A 17,035-nucleotide genomic window follows, 5' to 3' on the forward strand; every position below is an offset into this window, starting at 1 on the left:
AAGCCCCACTTTCATTCAAAAACTGCTCTAAGCCTGCTGTATGTTAGTGCTTTACACTTTAATGTAAAAAAAAAAATCCATTTATGGTTGCAATCAGTTAAGTTTCTTTAGCTCAAATTGCACATGTTTTCAAATGTTTCTTGTGCTGCGTGAGTAATTGCACAGGGTAAGAGCCCTCCTTATACAATTTCATTGTTAGCATCTGCCAGTCTCTTGCTAGGAACACTGTGTAATTGCTGTTATCCAGACACACTATAGCTTTTTATTTTTTTTTACTGTATAATTTAATATTGTGAGATGTTCACTGGAAGTGGTCTGTTCTGTTTCTATTATCATATCCCCCCCCTTACTTTTTACTTTAACCCTTTCCAATCCTGTGTTGGACAATGTCCAAAACTGGCATCATCTCTTTAGCGCCAGTGTCAGACATAGTGTCACACTAGGGGTGTCCTTGCTGGATCTTATCTGGCACTGCATCAACCCTTTTAGATCAAAGTGTCAGGCAGTCTGACATTTGGATCATTGGCAGTCCCACACACTGCCCTTTACATTATATTGGTGCTTTTTGGCTGCCAGCTCCGCCACTGGATCTAGTCCAGCACTGCATCAGGCTACTTGGATCAAGTCAGAGACTTTGATCCCTGTTGGCATCACACTGCGTTGTGTAATGACATAAATTACACTGGGGCCAGTGCAATTGGGGTGGAGTTACAGTGCGTTAGCTGCCACCTACGTCCTATGTAAATATTACCAAGGTGCTTTTGGGCAGCCAGCGCCACTGCTGGTTCTAGTCGAGCACCACTGCAGGCTATTTGGAATGCACTGCAGGAAAAAAGTGCTGTGGGGGACGTACATGATCAAAACAAAAAAGGTTGGAAAGTGTTAAATCTTCACTACATACAGTACAATATATTGGGCACAGAATTTCCCTTTTTCAAAAACAATACTAAGATAACATTCTTTAATGTAGATTGGGCAAAACTGTTAATGAATTACTATACATCTAAAGCCTGTATCCTGGTAGAGATGAGCCATGAGATGCAAATAATTCTGGCTTGTATGTAATATAAACTATATGCAGCTTGAGGAATTGGGCCAGTGAAGTGCACTTGCTGATGATTGTGATTGTTTCAATTCCAGCTGTGTAAATGTGCATGCAAACAAATTTGAATTTCATTAAGCATCACTACAGCAGGATTCTACATTAGTGGGGAAAGGGGTTGTGTGTTTTGGCCCCCTCCAAGTAGATATGGTGCTTAGATTTATGTAGTGCAGCCAGTCCTCAGTTCATATGATTGTGCGCCTTCCCACTACTAGATGTCACTATTTGGATGTTTAAATGTGAGCTATGCAGTTTATTCATAAAATCCAAGATTTATCTCCATTCTCTAGTGGTGGTGGTGGGTGGTGTGCCAGTTGGACTATGACTGAATTATACACATGGTTATCTAGAAATGTGGTACACAATCTAAACTAACCATGGTCATTTTCTAAAACCTGAAAGTAAACAAACCCCTTTAGTACAAATAAACACTGGACTTTCTGTACACAAACGGTTTGTAGAAGTGGAATACAATGTTTCTGAAATGTGTTGCTGTTTCAGCTTATAGATCAGCTTAAACCTGGAGGAAGGCTAATACTACCAGTTGGACCAGCCGGTGGAAACCAGATGTTGGAGCAATATGACAAGTTAGAAGATGGAAGTGCCAAAATGAAACCTCTGATGGGGGTGATCTATGTGCCTTTAACAGACAAAGAAAAGCAGTGGTCAAGGTGGAAGTGATTTTCTGTCCCACTCTTTGTCCTTCCAAACAATCACAAGGTGAAAGGTCTGGACTTGAGCAGATGACTGTAATGGCTGCATTTGCTGCTGTCACTGCTTTCTGCTACTTCCATACCATTTAACACTGGCTTAACAGATTGTATTGGCATGGTGTGACCACTACGGTTTAAGACATTACTTACAAAATGTGACTTCTATGCATGACATTTTGTATAGAAGAATTCGCATGGAACAATACCGCTTGCCATTTAAATGTTTTTGCACTTGTCATTCTTTGAATTCCTTTAGTATAAGTGCATTCTCATGGTTGACTCCTAACTGCAAACATCAGTCATTCTGTTAAGTCAACCACACCATAGTATAGTGGTTCCCAACCTTGATCAACTCATGGCACATCACAATAACACAGCAGAGGTGCCCACATTTTTTTGGTTTGTGAGCTACTTTAAAAACTAGCAAGTCAAAATGATCTACCTATGTACATATTTTAGGAGCACAATTGTGTATATACAGAATGGAAAATGTAGTGTGGTTGGGATTTACCATGAAGTCCTTCACAATCTACCGGTAGATTGCGATCTGCCCAATGGGCACCTCTGACTTACGGTGTGTTTGACATAATATCCCTAGTTGAACAAACCACACTGTGATTTTGTTAATACCCCAGACATATTTCTTGTATATTTATTAGAACAGTACATGCTAAAATTATAGTTCAATCCTAAACTGTGCTATTCTTAATATTTCTTTACCAGTGTGCTTCTGGTCAGAGTCTCTGTCATCTTAAGCAATAATCTCTGCACTTTCTTTGCCCCCTTTTCCTCCATTTCAGCTCCTCTGATAGTACCCATTAGTTGCATGACACATGGGTGATCCCAGTTTTGTTTACCAATTATTTAACTCTTGTACAGTATGTGTGCAGTTAATGGCTTGCCCACAATACTAGGCAATAGTGCAATTTTTTTTTTTGTATTACACTTTTTCCAAACCCCTTTGCAGAAGACATTTAACCATACACATTAGTTGCTTTCTCTTAAAGCACACCTGAAATACGAGGAATATAGAGAGTGACATATTTATTTCCTTTTAACAATGCAAATTGCCTGGCTGCCCTGCTGATCCACTGCCTGTAATACTTTTAGCCATAGACCCTGAGCAAGCATGCAGATCAAGTGCTCTGACTGATATCTGACTGGATTAGCCACATGCTTGTTTCAGGTGTGTGAATCACTTGAAGAATAGAAATAATTGAGTGCTAGACAATAATAGAGGTAGGTGCCAGAGGTTCATCCAGTTCACAGTGGAAACAGATATATTTGTAATCCTCAGGGCTGTTTGTTAAATGACACCACTCCAGTTGCAGCCTGCAGTCACCCAGTGTGCTCAGTAAACAAAATGTGGCCACCACCCAGGGTAAAAACCAGAACACAGGCTAAAGGTCCGTACACACGCCGGACTGCAGGCAACGACGGGTCTGTCGTCACCTCCCGCGTGGCGGGTTTTCAGCAGACAGTCCGGCGGGCGGATCGCTCAGAAACAGCCGTATCAGTCTGCAGACAGACTGTACACATGCCGGACTGTCACTGGAACGCCCGCCCGGCGGGAGGTGACGACGGACCCGTCGTTGCCTGCAGTCCGGCGTGTGTATGGACCTTTAGTATTCCTCTCAACAGGGGGTTCCACAAATTTTATTTAAAACACATTTGCACATGAACTGTTCAGAAAAACTTTTCACTGGTATTAAGCTGCATCTACACGCGTAGATGCGGCGGCGATGTTCCTTATCAATCGAGCCGCTGATGCGGCTCGATTGATAAGATCCGACAGGACGGATCTCCCCACCGCCGATTCCCTGCTCGCTCCCCGCGAGGGGACAATGGCAGGGAACCGAGCGGAAGATGCGCGCCGTGGGGACGAGCGGGAATCAAGCGGGTATTGATTCCGGCGCACACGCGGCGAGCGGGGACGCGGAAGAGGCGATCCGGCGCCTCATCTACACGTGTAGATGAAGCTTTAGAGATAATAGCCGAAGGAGAGACGGGCTATTATCTCGAATACCAGTGAAAAGTTTTTCTGATAAGTTGCACTTGACAAGCTGTCAGTGCATATACCTTATATGTGCTTTCATGCAAGAAGGGTCTAGTGTGCATGGACCCTCAAATGTAAGATCCGCCGGGCGGATCGCTCAGAAACAGACGTATCAGTCTGCAGACAGACTACACACGCCGGACTGTCGCTTGAACGCCCACCCAGCGGAAGGTGACGACGGACCCGTCGTTGTCTGCAGTCCGGCGTGTGTACGGACCTTCAGTATTCCTCTCAACAGGGGGTTCCACACATTTTATTTAAAACACATTTGCACATGAACTTTTCAGAAAAACTTTTCACTGGTATTAGAGATAATAGCCGAAGGAGAGACAGGCTATTATCTCTAATACCAGTGAAACGTTTTTCTGATAAGTTGCACTTGACAAGCTGTCAGTGCATATACCTTTATATGTGATTTCATGCGAGAAGGGTCTAGTGTGCATGGACCCTCAAATGTAAGTTGTTGTATTCATGTGCAAATGTGTTTTAAATAAAATTTGTGGAACCCCCTGTTGCACGAAATACTAAGCCTGTGTTGTGGTTTTTACCCTGGGTGGTGGCCACATTTTGTTTACTGAGCACACTGGGTGACTGCAGGCTGCAACTGGAGTGGTGTCATTTAACAAACAGCGCTGAGGATTACAAATATATCTAGGTGTGTGAATCAGACACTACTGCAGCCAAAGAGATCAGTAAGACTGCAAAGTATTTGGTATTCTTGTTTCAAGTATGTGATTCAGATCCTACTGCAGGCTAAGCAGGACTGCCAGGCAACTGGTATTGTTTAAAAATAAATGAATATGGCAGCCACCATATATTTTTTCACTCCAGGTGTACTTTTAGGCTGGTTTCACACCAGGACGTTGCGTTTTAGGGGACGTTATGGTCGCATAACGTGCCCCTAACGCAACGCTGCTTTGGACGTCAGAGTGAGCCGCGTTGTGCAGCTCACTCTGGCGGCCGTGATGCGCACTCTTGGACGCATGCGGCATCACGTGGTCCCGCCGGCCAATCGCCACACAGAGCGGCCGCTCCAGGAAGTAAACACTGCACGTCACTGAGTGCAGTGAATATTAATTAGCCATGTGCCTGGCCGCTCTCCGCTCCACTTCAACGTTACTGGGCATGTGCAAACAGTCTAACGCGGCTCTGCCGCTTACAAAGTACTGCATGCAGTACGTTATATTATGGCGCAGCGTTACTATGTAACGCAACGTGGGCACTGTGAACAGCCCATTCATTTTTCATTGCTGTGCGGTGGGGTCCGTTACAGGCTGCTCTAACGTGCGCCTGTAACGTCCCACTGTGAAACCAGCCTTAAGGAAGCTAACAAACAGGTTTACTATAATAGAAATTCTGTTATATCCACGTTTACTATACCAGGCTTCACTCCCGTATACTTGTAATGGTGCTTGGCTGGGACCTAAACAATTCGTTTTATTATATGCAAAGTTTTACTATATCCGAGTTTACTATAATAAGATTATACTGTATTAGCAATGTTATCATCACAATAAGAAGCTTAGCATGCAGAGCAGTGTCAATGGTGGGAGACATTAGCAGGTATGTCAAACCGGTCCTACGAGGGCCGAGATCCTCACACATTTTTGATACAGCTCAAATTAATTGATGGGTCTGAATCAGGAAAGGCCCATCAGGTAGAACACATTCCTTTCTTTCTCAGTCCATCCTAAACACTGGCATGGATCTGGCCCTCCAGGCCTGGAGTTCGACACCTGTGCATTAAAGGGAACCCGAGGTGAGATGGAAATGGATTCTCACATGTTTATTTCCTTGTAAATAATGCATATTGCCTGGCTGTCCTGCTGATCGTCTGCCTCTAATACTTTAAGCCATAGACCCTGAATAAGCATGCAGATCAGAGGTCTATGTCAAATCTGACAAGATTAGCTGCGTGCTTGTTTCAGGTGTGTGATTCAGACACTACTGACCAGAAATATCAGCAAGGCTGCCAGGCAACTGGTATTGTTTAAAGTGAACCTTAAGCCAGGAAAAAAAATGAGTTTTACTCACCTGGGGCTTCTACCAGCTCCCTGCAGCAGTCCTGTGCCCTCACAGCCACTCACTAATCCTCTGCTCCCCCGCTGCCAGCTAGTTTCGTTTTTGCCGAGAGGCCCGTCAGGACTGGCCATGCGTAGCTTTTTCCGCATTCCCGACTGTAATTAGCGCTATTGCGGCCGCAACGCGTACAAAAATACGCGTTGTCGCATATCTATGCGGCAACGCGTAATGCAGCAATAGCGCTAATTACAGTCAGGAATGCGGAAAAACTACGCATGGCCAGTCCTGACGGGCCTGTCGGCAAAAACGAAACTAGCTGGCAGCGGGGGACCAGAGGATGAGTGAGTGGCTGCGAGGGCACAGGACTGCTGCAGGGGGCTAGTAGAAGCCCCAGGTGAGTAAAACTCATTTTTTTTTCCTGGCTTAAGTGTCCCTTTAAAAGCAAATAAATATGGCAGGCTCCATAGGTCTCTCACCTTGGGTTCCTTTTACGGGCTAGGGCTAGGCATTCAATGGGGGTATAGGTTTGTGTGAGGCATATTCAGATTTAATGTTTTCCGCAGTGCTAACAGTTCTGTATAGAAATAACACTAAAATCTTATGGACCGTGGTGGAATGTGCAGACTCCCGGCATTTCTTATGCTGGGTATACAAGGTTCGTTTTTGAGTCATTTAGATGGTTAGATAGATAATTTCCGCCATGTCTGATCTCCCTTTCGATCCTTTTGCCGCTCGATTTCTGATAGAAGTGAATGGAAAAAGATAAGAAAAACGAGTGGAAGCTAAGAGAATCGACTGCAGAATCGAGCGGCAAAAACGATCGAGAGGAGAATCGAGAGCCAGAAATGAACAGTGTATTCCCAGCATTAGATGGTCTGTTAACAGTCTGGTAAATAACACTGGAGCCATTTAGAAACATTCATTCAGGTACAGATGTATCATTGAGGTTCATAGTGCTCAGTTGCACTCCAGGATAATTCTCCCTGTCAACTCACTGCCCATACAATTCTATGGCCTGTTTACAATACAACTGAAACATGTCCAGTACAATTTAAACTTAGTCAAATTTAAACTTGTGTACAATCTACAATGAATTTGTATGCAAGTTGTATGATGACCAGTGAGGGTAAATTCCTTTAAGTTCATCTTTCATGCCAGCAATAGATAACACTTTTTGGAGAAGAGATTTAAAAAGCTAAAAACCTTGTATTTGATTAATTAAATTGCATGTGAATATACCCTAGTACACATCTGTTGCATATTGTCTGATATGGATTGCTTGTGAATGTATCAGAACTAAGGGTTGGTTCACACTGGCACTTTCTAGTAAAGTGATCCGATTTCCATTCCAACGCATCAGTTTCTGTTCCATTTAGTTGCAATCTGTTTTACAACGGAAGGTGCCGAATAGCTGCTGGGGAAAATGCCAGTGCTATATGTGTTAATATTGAGAAAGTATTTATATAGTGCTAACATCTTCTTCAGTGCTGTACAGAGTATATAGTCATGTCACAAGTAGGGAACATTTATTGCTGCATTCCAGACCCCTCCATCAGACCCCAATTACCACAGTAGATTTTTGCTGGCTAGAACAGTCAGCATTGTATCCCGTGTGTTGTACAGATCCATTTTCTCATTGCCTTCCATGCAGTGCTTTAGTCTCTGTTTCCGGTCCGCTGTGCTCCGCTGTCCGGAAAAATGGCTGCAGTACCAAACTTGCAGTCCATTCATCGGAGCATGCGGAAGGCATCCGTTCTGACGGACCAATGTGAACGGATTCATAGGTCAACATTGGATCTGTTTGCATCCAATAGGAGAGATCCGCTAATGGACTGTTTTTTAGTGCCAGTGTGAACCGGGCCTAAGTCTTTTGAATTTCTTCAGGCTTGAGGTTGGGCTGAATTCAGAATGCTATGATGTGCATGTGTCATTTAATACTTTTTAAAATTGCATTCATAGAAAAGTGTATGTGGGCACATAAATACGTAGTTGTGTATTTATGAACATTTTATTTTGGTTTTGTTGCTTTTTTTTCTTCCTCACTTTGACCTGTAATGTTATTCAGGTTGTAAAAAAAATTGATTTCCACTTTTTCTTTTTCCTTGCAGGGATGAATTGTAATGGCTTCATCACTCCATTGGAAACATAGTATTATGGCGTGGTGCTTCTACTGCACTCCCAAACGCTTCTTCTCTCATCAGTCTCCTCATCGGTGCAGCTTATTTTGGATTTTGTTTACCCTGTTAAATTGGCATTGAGGTGTTTTTTTGTTTTTTCCCTTTTTGGCTTTTAAGAAAAATATAAACTGTGCAAATTTAATGAGATCGTTCATTTAAGTTTATTATGATTATAGATATATATATATATATACTTTTTTTGCCTCATTTTATGCGTTCAAAATGCTGGCGTGTTTGACTCTGTGCAGATACACCACATTGTGAATTATTTGAAATTGCACTCATTTGTTTTATTCTTGGGAAATATTAAAAGTGCATTGTTCATCATCAATGTTAAATTGCAAATGATCAGCAAACACTACAACGCATACACACCGTCGGGTTTCTGCTAAATGCTGCTAAACATAGAACTGAGCTTCCTTCTCAGAGCTTCTTTGACGTGGTGTGTTAGATTAGAACTTTGACACAGCTTCACCTAACCCACTAGGACGTGTGGCACTCAGACTTGCAGGTCCTTGTGCACATTTCAGTGAGGTCTTCAGAGCTGAAGGCGACTTGAACAGTTCCATGAATGAACACACAAAAAATAGTTTTCATTGTCTTCAGATTAAGTAATAACTGGCAACCTTTATTACATCCAAGCTTTTTTCCTGTTGATGCAGTTTTTAGTTCACTGCTGTGTGTAAAGCACATGCTGTGTAAGCCTCGTTCTTGCAATTGAACAGTTTATGCAGGTACGCTTTGCCAAATAAAGTACAAAACAATGGAATGCTCCTGGGGCTATTATTGTGTGATGTTGTGTATTATTCCTTTGGATTGACGAGCAGGAATAGAATGGTAGGTTCATTGTATGAAAATGGCTCCACAATTGTTGCTACCTGTCATTCTGGAAACAGTGGTACACAGGCTGCTAATTTTCACTTCAAGTAGTCGGTGATCTCTGAACAGATTGTAAAGCTGCATGACCCTGCAAAATGAAATCAAGCACTCATGGCATGTATTATATCCTTAACTGCGTAAGAATTTGTGTCAAAGTAAACCATTATAGAATATTACAACAATAATAATCCAAAATATCACTCCAGGTTATATGCATAATCTACCCAGGCCCTTCAGCTACACAATAAACTGACAAGAAAAAATTATTTTTAAAATTGAAAATATGGTATAAAAAAATAAGGTATATAAAATGGCCACTTTATCTTATCTATCAATTTATCTATTTAACATTGCTCAAAAAAAAAAGAGAACACTTAAACAACTCAATGTAACTCCAAGCCAATTACACTTCTGTGAAATCAGATTGCCCACTTAGCATAGGTAGCAACACTGATTGACAATTTATTTCACATGCTGTTGTGCAAATGGAATAGACAACAGGGGGAAATTATAGGCAATTAGCAAGACATCCCCAATAAAAGTAGTGTGTTCTGCAGGTGGTGACCACATACCATTTCCCAGTTCCTTTGTTTCTGGCTGATGTTTTTTAGTAGTGCAGCTCATCCGGGATGGCACATCAATGCGAGTTGTAGCAAGAAGGTTTGCTGTGTCTGTCAGCTTAGTGTCCAGAGCATGGAGGCGCTACCAGGAGACAGTTAATGTATATTTGAGAAGGACAAAAACACTCAATCCCTCATAGGACGATCCAGCACGCCCTCTGTTTGACACTGGTATGTTTGAAAGGATCGTAGTTCTCGTTTAAATTGCCACGACACTCTTGCAGTACAAAAACTTGGTACAACTTTTTGGAACAAAAATATTTGTTTCATAAAAAAACTCTTATCCTTGAATTCAATCTTTATGAACAGTAGGACATATCAAAATAGCCTCCATGAGACTGACAATTTCTATGGTCTGGCTTGATGTAATAAGCAGTTATTGTTTCAGGCAAAGACACATTAGTTTGGGTAACATGCCCTTTATCAGGCCTCTTTACATATATAATTAAAAAAAAAAAAGAAAAACAGAAAAGTCCACAAACCCAATAAAAAATTAGAAACTAAGAAAAGCGTAAAAAAGTATTGGTATGTAGTGCACACAGTCTTAATAAATATAGGGGCTCACGTACCATATGAAACTGCCAGAGTAGTACAATAAAAGTAACAGGAGTGTTCACACTCCATGAAAATAAAGAGCAAAAATAGAGAAAAAGGAACAACCTCTGATAAAAGTTGGGGCAATTAAATCGAAGCTTCCACACTCCAACAGTATAAGAAACAGAGAGGGATAAAAGGGGATCTTTCAGAAACGCAGTAGAAGTCACAACAGTCCCATAGGTTAACAAGAGCTCTCAGTTCCTTTTTCCTAGGTTTATGTTGTTTTTCTCTCACATACAGTTCTGGTCTGATGCTGAACCACACATGAGGCCTGCGGTGCTGGTGGAGGCAGTGGATGCATACTTTTTTCCTTGACCTTGGTTCTAGTTGGCTTCTGGATCTGATATTTACACCTGTAATTTCACTGTGTTTTTGTGTCCTAGTGTATCCAGATACAGTAATGGATACTGCCCATTTTTCCATCTAGTGGTAGGGTGTACCCTATTCTGCTTGACCTTTGTTTATAGGGACAATTTATTAAATAGGATCTCTTTCAAACTATAGAGTTTGACCATGTTACCTCCTCCTCCTATTCACCATGGCTTTCTCTTGAATTGTTTAGGGCGTTATGTGCCAACTGATGGGGTGATGTTGATCGTGTCCACCTTTCTTATGTATGTGGTGCATTTCCCCTTTAATTTGTATGGTGTGGATAATTTGGTTTACAAAATGATTTGGTCACTACAGTGATTTATTTATTCTATCCCCCTCCTTTCTCTATTTAGAACCACCCCCCCTTTGTATCATTATGTGGCCTTATGTTTGGGATTTGGTATCGCTCCTGACCTCTGGCTTTATCATGAGAATAACACATATATTGAATCTCCTCTCTAGAGAACGCAAGGTGGGTTCTAAGAATCCTCTTAGCACACAGAGACTGAGTCTGCATATAATGCCTAGCCTCTGTTGCTATACTGATGCCTTCTTCCCCCCCCCCCCCCCCCCCCGAGCTCTGTCCCCCATAAATCAAATGCTGTGCTAGCGACATGCAGCGTGTCAGTAGCCGGCTGTTTACCTCTGCACTGTCGCTCTCTGCCGCTCCCCGTCAGCGTCCCCCTTCCCTCTAATCAGCGGGGAGGGAAAGGATGCAGGTGGGGAGCGGCGACATAGAGGGAGCTGCGTGAGTGACAGTGCAAATGTAAACAGCTGGCTAGTGATGTCACTAGCACGGCGTTTGATTTATGGGGGACAGCAGGACGCAGGGGGGACCTGGGGGGAGACAGTATAGCAACAGAGGCTGGGCATTCTATGCAGACCCAGCCTCTGTGTGCTAATTGGATTCTTAGAACCTACCTCGGGTTCTCTTTAATTATAGGCCCTATGTTTGGATTTTGGAATGCTTTTATCTATGCCATTATGCCATCTAAAGCAGATATAGACTATAGCCTCCATTAGACATCTAAAGCAGATCTTTACCTTCCTTAGGTTCCAGTGCAGCCAATCATGTTATAGTGGGGTGGTTCTGTTTTGATTACATGTACTTGAGTATTCTACACTTTCATATATCAATGCGCTTCAGTATGGTGCGGCACTGGGCTCCTCACCTCTGGTATACGTATCTTCAGACCCATGCATTGTAGTATGGTTGGTTTGTCGCTTCCTCCTTTCGTTTCCTTCCTATATACGCACCTCTGCTCCATGCGTTCCTGCGTGGTTTGCCTCTTGATTGCGAGCTCTCTTCCCACTTAGCTCTAGCCGCGGCTGGTGTCACTTACCATCCTAGGCCAGATGCATTCCGGCGTAGTTACGCGGAGGCTTCCAGCCTCATCACCCTCCTCGCCGCTTGTTTATTGGTCCGCTGGGCTGCTTTGTCTTCCTATTGGCTTACATGATGTACTTGACACATTGCCACATGCGCAGTCGTGTTCTTTACCTGTGGTTCCTTTTACCATTCTCTATACTTCCTTTGTAGCTGCATGGCTTTTTCCCGGCACTTATCAATTGACATATGCTACTTAACCTTCTTGGCGGTAAGCCCGATCCGCCGCTATCTGATGCGCCGCAGCCCCCCCCGACCCCGTGCGCTGCCTGGCCAATCAGTGCCAGGCAGCGCTGTGGGGTGGATCGGAGTCCCCGATGACGTCATCCCGCCATGGCGACGGGGGAAGCCCTCCAGGAGATCCCGTTTTTTGATCTCTGATCGCTGGAGGTGATCGGAGGGGCTGGGGGGATGCCGCTGAGCAGCGGCTATCATGTAGCGAGACCTTGTCTGAAGTGGTCTGAAACTCTGACATAACATTCAATAAAAATGTGTTTTCCTACTTATTATTACTCATACAGTTATCATATTTGCTTTTGTGCACAAGTAATATTGTCTGTTGACAAATTATACGTTTCCAAAGTGCAGTTTATCTTTCCCTGAAAGCTGCCATTGCATTGTATTTTTCTATTATAACTGCTTTTTTATTATATATGAAAATCTTCTAATGAGCTATTCTAAATTCTGTCTGAGACAGCTTTTCAGAGTGTGTTTACATTCCAGTGTTGATACAGTTGTGGTTAACAAGTAAAAAAAAAAGATACTGTTATCTCCAGCTTGGATGCAGATTTAAAGCTGAATAGCAGGACAAAATGGTTTGTTTAACCATATCAGTGATGTTCTGCTAGAAAAAAACATTTCTGGGGGATATTAGCTTTAACCACTTCACAACTGAGGGGTTTTACCCCTGAAATACCAGAGCAATTTTTACCTTTCAGCGCTCCGTCCATTCATTCGTCTATAACTTTATTATTACTTATCGCAATTAAATGAACTATATCTTGTTTTTTTCGCCACCAATTAGGCTTTCTTTAGGTGGGACATTATGCCAAGAATGATTTTATTCTAAATGTGTTTTAATGGGAAAATAGGAAAAAATGTGGGAAAAAAATAATTTTTCAGTTTTCGGCCATTATAGTTTTAAATAATGCATGCTACTGTAATTAAAACCCATGAAATGTAGTTGCCCATTTGTCCCGGCTATAAAACCGTTAAAATTATGTCCCTATCACAATGTTTGGCGCCAATATTTTATTTGGAAATAAAGGTGCATTTTTTTCAGTTTTGCATCCATCCCTAATTACAAGCCCATAGTTTATAAAGTAACAGTGTTATACCCTCTTGACATAAATATTTAAAAAGTCCAGTCCCTAAAGTAACTATTTTTTTATTGTAATTTTTTTTCTTTAATTACAAAAAAAAAAAAATTGGGAATGTGGGAGGTAATGAGTTAATTTATTGTGTAAAACTAATGTATGCGTATATGAAATATGCTTTAGGGTGTAGTTTTACTATTTGGCCACAGTGATTTTTTTTTTGTTCATGCGACCTGTAAGCGTCCGGAAGTACGCTTACAGGAAGCACAATGAGGCTGGGAAAATCACAATGATCGCGCTGCTTCTCATAGAAGCAGCCGATCATTGCGGGGGCTTAGATCAACAAACGGGAACGTTTTTTCCCGTTCATTGATCTCTGTGCAGGCGGCGGCGTGCATGAGGGAGCGCGGACAGCGGCGGTAGCGCGGGAGGTGCGGATATCTCCTTCCCTGGGGGTGAAAGGATGGAAAAAGGGTCAGAGATATCCGCACCAGTGGGGGTAAAGTGGTTAAAGCTGTAAGGAATCTTTTAGAGCTAAGTAGAAATGCTGACTTTCAGACCACTTTAAAGCGGTATCGTCACCATAAAAATCAAATTTCAACAGCAACTAGTCTGAGTGTATTAAGTGATAAAGATGCTAAGCCTGCATTCAAAACTTTTTCTGCTGTTATGATTTGGAGTTATCACATACTTAAGGAACACTGGCCCTTTAGTAGTCGTGCCAAAGAATTGCATGCTGGGGGTTCTTTTTATCTATAATCTATTACTCCTCTTCCCTTTATTTTCCTGCCAGCTTCTTATCTGAAACCTAATCCCCTACTCACTTGTGTTTACAAGCAAGGCTGAGGCAACTCAGCGATTGGAGGAGACAAGAAAAAAAGTAAAGGGCAGAAATGACATCACGAGTTAGTCTTAACTATGGGCAAAAGACATGGCCCCTACCAGGAACAGAATTCTCGTAATTTACTATATAACATTCACTGAAATCAAAACGTGGACAGTATAATACATGTGTTATGTAAGTAGATCAAGTATTTATCTACTTATATATGTGTTTTTTTCCCTGGGCATAGTATGGCTGATCCTACTGCTTTAAAGGGAATGTCCAAGCAAAATAAAAAAATGAGTTTCACTTACCTGGGGCTTCTACCAGCCCCATGCAGCCATCCTGTGCCCTCGTAGTCACTCACTGCTGCTCCAGTCCCCCGCTGACAGCTTGCACATTGCGTACATTTTTACGCATTCCCGCTAGTGCAGGAACATCAACACATACATTTTTACGCATTACTGGTTCAATGCGTAAAATTTTACGCATTAAACCAGTAACGCGTAAAAATGTATGTGTTAATGTTCCTGCACTAGCGGGAATGCGTAAAAATGTATGCAATGTGTCCCGCCGACCTCCGAGGTCGGCAAGCTGCCAGCGGGGGACTGGAGCAGCAGTGAGTGACTACGAGGGCACAGGATGGCTGCATGGGGCTGGTAGAAGCCCCAGGTAAGTGAAAGTCATTTTTTTATTTTGCTTGAACCTTCCCTTTAAGATATAGCGTTGCTTTATACATGTTTGTCATAGTATAAGTTCTCCTTTTGTGCAGGGCCTTGTTGGCCCTTGATGAAAAGCTGGGTTGATGTCTCCTGTTTATTGGGCTTGGTAATCTCCATTCATGTGTCTGTGTGTGCTATTTTAGACCTTTTTTTTTTTTTGGGTGGCGTAACATGTTTTACATGGATGTATACCTGGTTAGGTGCAGTTTGTATGTGCCTACGACAGGCCTTCAAATTACCATGCACTTTACTGTTAGAGCAGTGCTCATTTTTATACAGGGTATTTTGCTGTGTTTGGATACTTTTGGAGCCTATGACACTCACAGTGCTTTCTCCATTGTTTAACAGGTGTGATAGCATCTGGTTTGTACAGATGCCTGTTTTAGCTCTAGATTGTGTTAATTATCTGGTCTTTGTTGCTAACTGGAACCATTAGGTTTGTATTCATTTGTACAGTCTATATTTTGTACACTGCCTCATCTAGCTCTTGTTAACCTATGGGACTGTTGTGACTTTTACGGTTTCTGAAAGTTTCTCTTTTATATTTCTGTTTCTTATACTGTTATAGTGTAGGAGCTTCGATTTAATTGCCCGTTGTGTACACTCCAAGTTTTATAAGAGGCTTTTCCTTTTTCTCTATTTTTGCTCTTTATTTTCATGCAGTGTGAAGACTTCTGATTCATCTGACCCTGTGGCCACTCCTGTTACTTTTTATTGTAGTACTCTGGCACTTTTATATGGTATGTGAGCTCCTATATTTATTGGGACTTTGTGCACTGCATACTGATACTTTTTCACTCTTTTCTTGGTTTCTAATCTACTGGGTTTGTTGACTTCTCTATTTTTTTCTTTTTGTCAGTTGATATGGGATTTTAATTAGAATCATATATGTAAAGAGGCTTGATGAAGGGCATAAGTTGCTTGAAACAAACGTGTTGTTGCCTGAAACAATAACTGCTCATTACGTAAAGCTAGATCATATAATTTGTCATGCTCATGAAGGTGTTTTTAATGTCCTACTGTTCATGAACATTGAAATAACGTTTTTATAAAAACTATTTCTGTGCCAATAAAGTTGTACCAAGTTTTTGTACTACAATCCTTTTCAAACATACAGCTACCAGGAGATAGGCCAGTACATCAGGAGACGTGGAGGAGGGCAATAACCCAGCAGCAGGATGGCCGTCTACATCTTTGTGCAAGGAGAAACAGGAGGAGCACTGCCAGAGCTCTGCAAAATGACCTCCAGCGGGCCACAATTTGTATGTGTCTGCTCAAATGGTCAGAAACTGATTCCTTGAGGGTGGTATGAGGCCTAGACGTCCACAGGTGGGGGTTGTGCTTACAGCCCAATACCATGCAGAACATTTAGCAATTGCCATAGAACACCAAGATTGGCAAATTCGCCACTGGTGCCCTGTGCTCTTCACAGATGAAAGCAGGTTCACATTGAGCACATGTGATGGAGTCTAGAGACACCATAGAGAACGTTTGGCTGCCTGCAACATTCTCCAGCATGAATAGTGGGTCAGTAATGGTGTGGGGTGGCATTTCTTTGGGGGGATTACACAGCCCTCCATGTGCTTGCCAAAGGTAGCCTGACTGCCATTAGGTACCAAGATGAGACCCTCCAACCCCTTTTGAGATCATATGCTGGTACGTTTGGTCCAGAGTTCCTCCTAATGCAAAACAATGCTAGACCTCATGTGGCTGGAGTGTTGCAGCAGTTCTTGCAAGATGAAGGCATTGATGCTATGGACTAGCCCGGTCGTTCCCCAGACCTGAATTCAATTGAGCACATCTGGGACATCATGTCTCGCTTCATGCACCAACACCACGTAGCATCACAGACTGTTCAGGAGTTGGTGGATGCTTTAGTCCAGATCTGGGAGGAGATCCCTCAGGAGACCATTCACCATCTCATCAGGAGCATGCCCAGGCATTGTAGGAAGGGCATACGGGCACAAGGAGTCTACACACACTACTGAGCCTTATTGTTACCTGTTTTAAGGCTATTATGAACATGTCAATTACAGTGATTCCAAACATTTTTTACAAATAAAGAACTGCAGAGTGGGGTGTGTGTAATTTGGCCCCCTTTGGCCTGAGTATATAGTCAGTTGCCCATAGACATTGCCTGATGAGTGCTAATGACTAAATAAGTGCACCTGTGTGTAATCTGGCTGTAAGAAACACCACAGCTGTGAAACAGCCCTCATCCAAGTCTGCAACGATCTGCTCATTGCAAG

The 17,035-nt window shown here is 42.4% G+C and overlaps 1 protein-coding gene across 2 annotated transcripts in view; it reads left to right on the plus strand.

Annotated features, from left to right (window-relative positions):
- The window catches only part of PCMT1 (protein-L-isoaspartate (D-aspartate) O-methyltransferase), a 112,177-nt gene extending 103,338 nt beyond the window's left edge, over nucleotides 1-8,839 (plus strand). Inside the window, exons 7-8 of one of the 2 annotated variants that reach the window (XM_068231688.1) lie at nucleotides 1,604-1,822; nucleotides 8,002-8,839. In XM_068231688.1, the coding sequence (XP_068087789.1) occupies nucleotides 1,604-1,783 (180 nt within the window). In that variant the 3' untranslated portion in view covers nucleotides 1,784-1,822; nucleotides 8,002-8,839. The remainder of the gene's footprint in view (nucleotides 1-1,603; nucleotides 1,823-8,001) is intronic. The other variant, XM_068231686.1, reaches the window with a different exon arrangement.
- The last annotated feature ends 8,196 nt before the right edge of the window (nucleotides 8,840-17,035 follow it).

Source organism: Hyperolius riggenbachi, chromosome 4 (genome assembly GCF_040937935.1).
Source record: "Hyperolius riggenbachi isolate aHypRig1 chromosome 4, aHypRig1.pri, whole genome shotgun sequence".
Lineage (NCBI taxonomy): Eukaryota > Metazoa > Chordata > Amphibia > Anura > Hyperoliidae > Hyperolius > Hyperolius riggenbachi.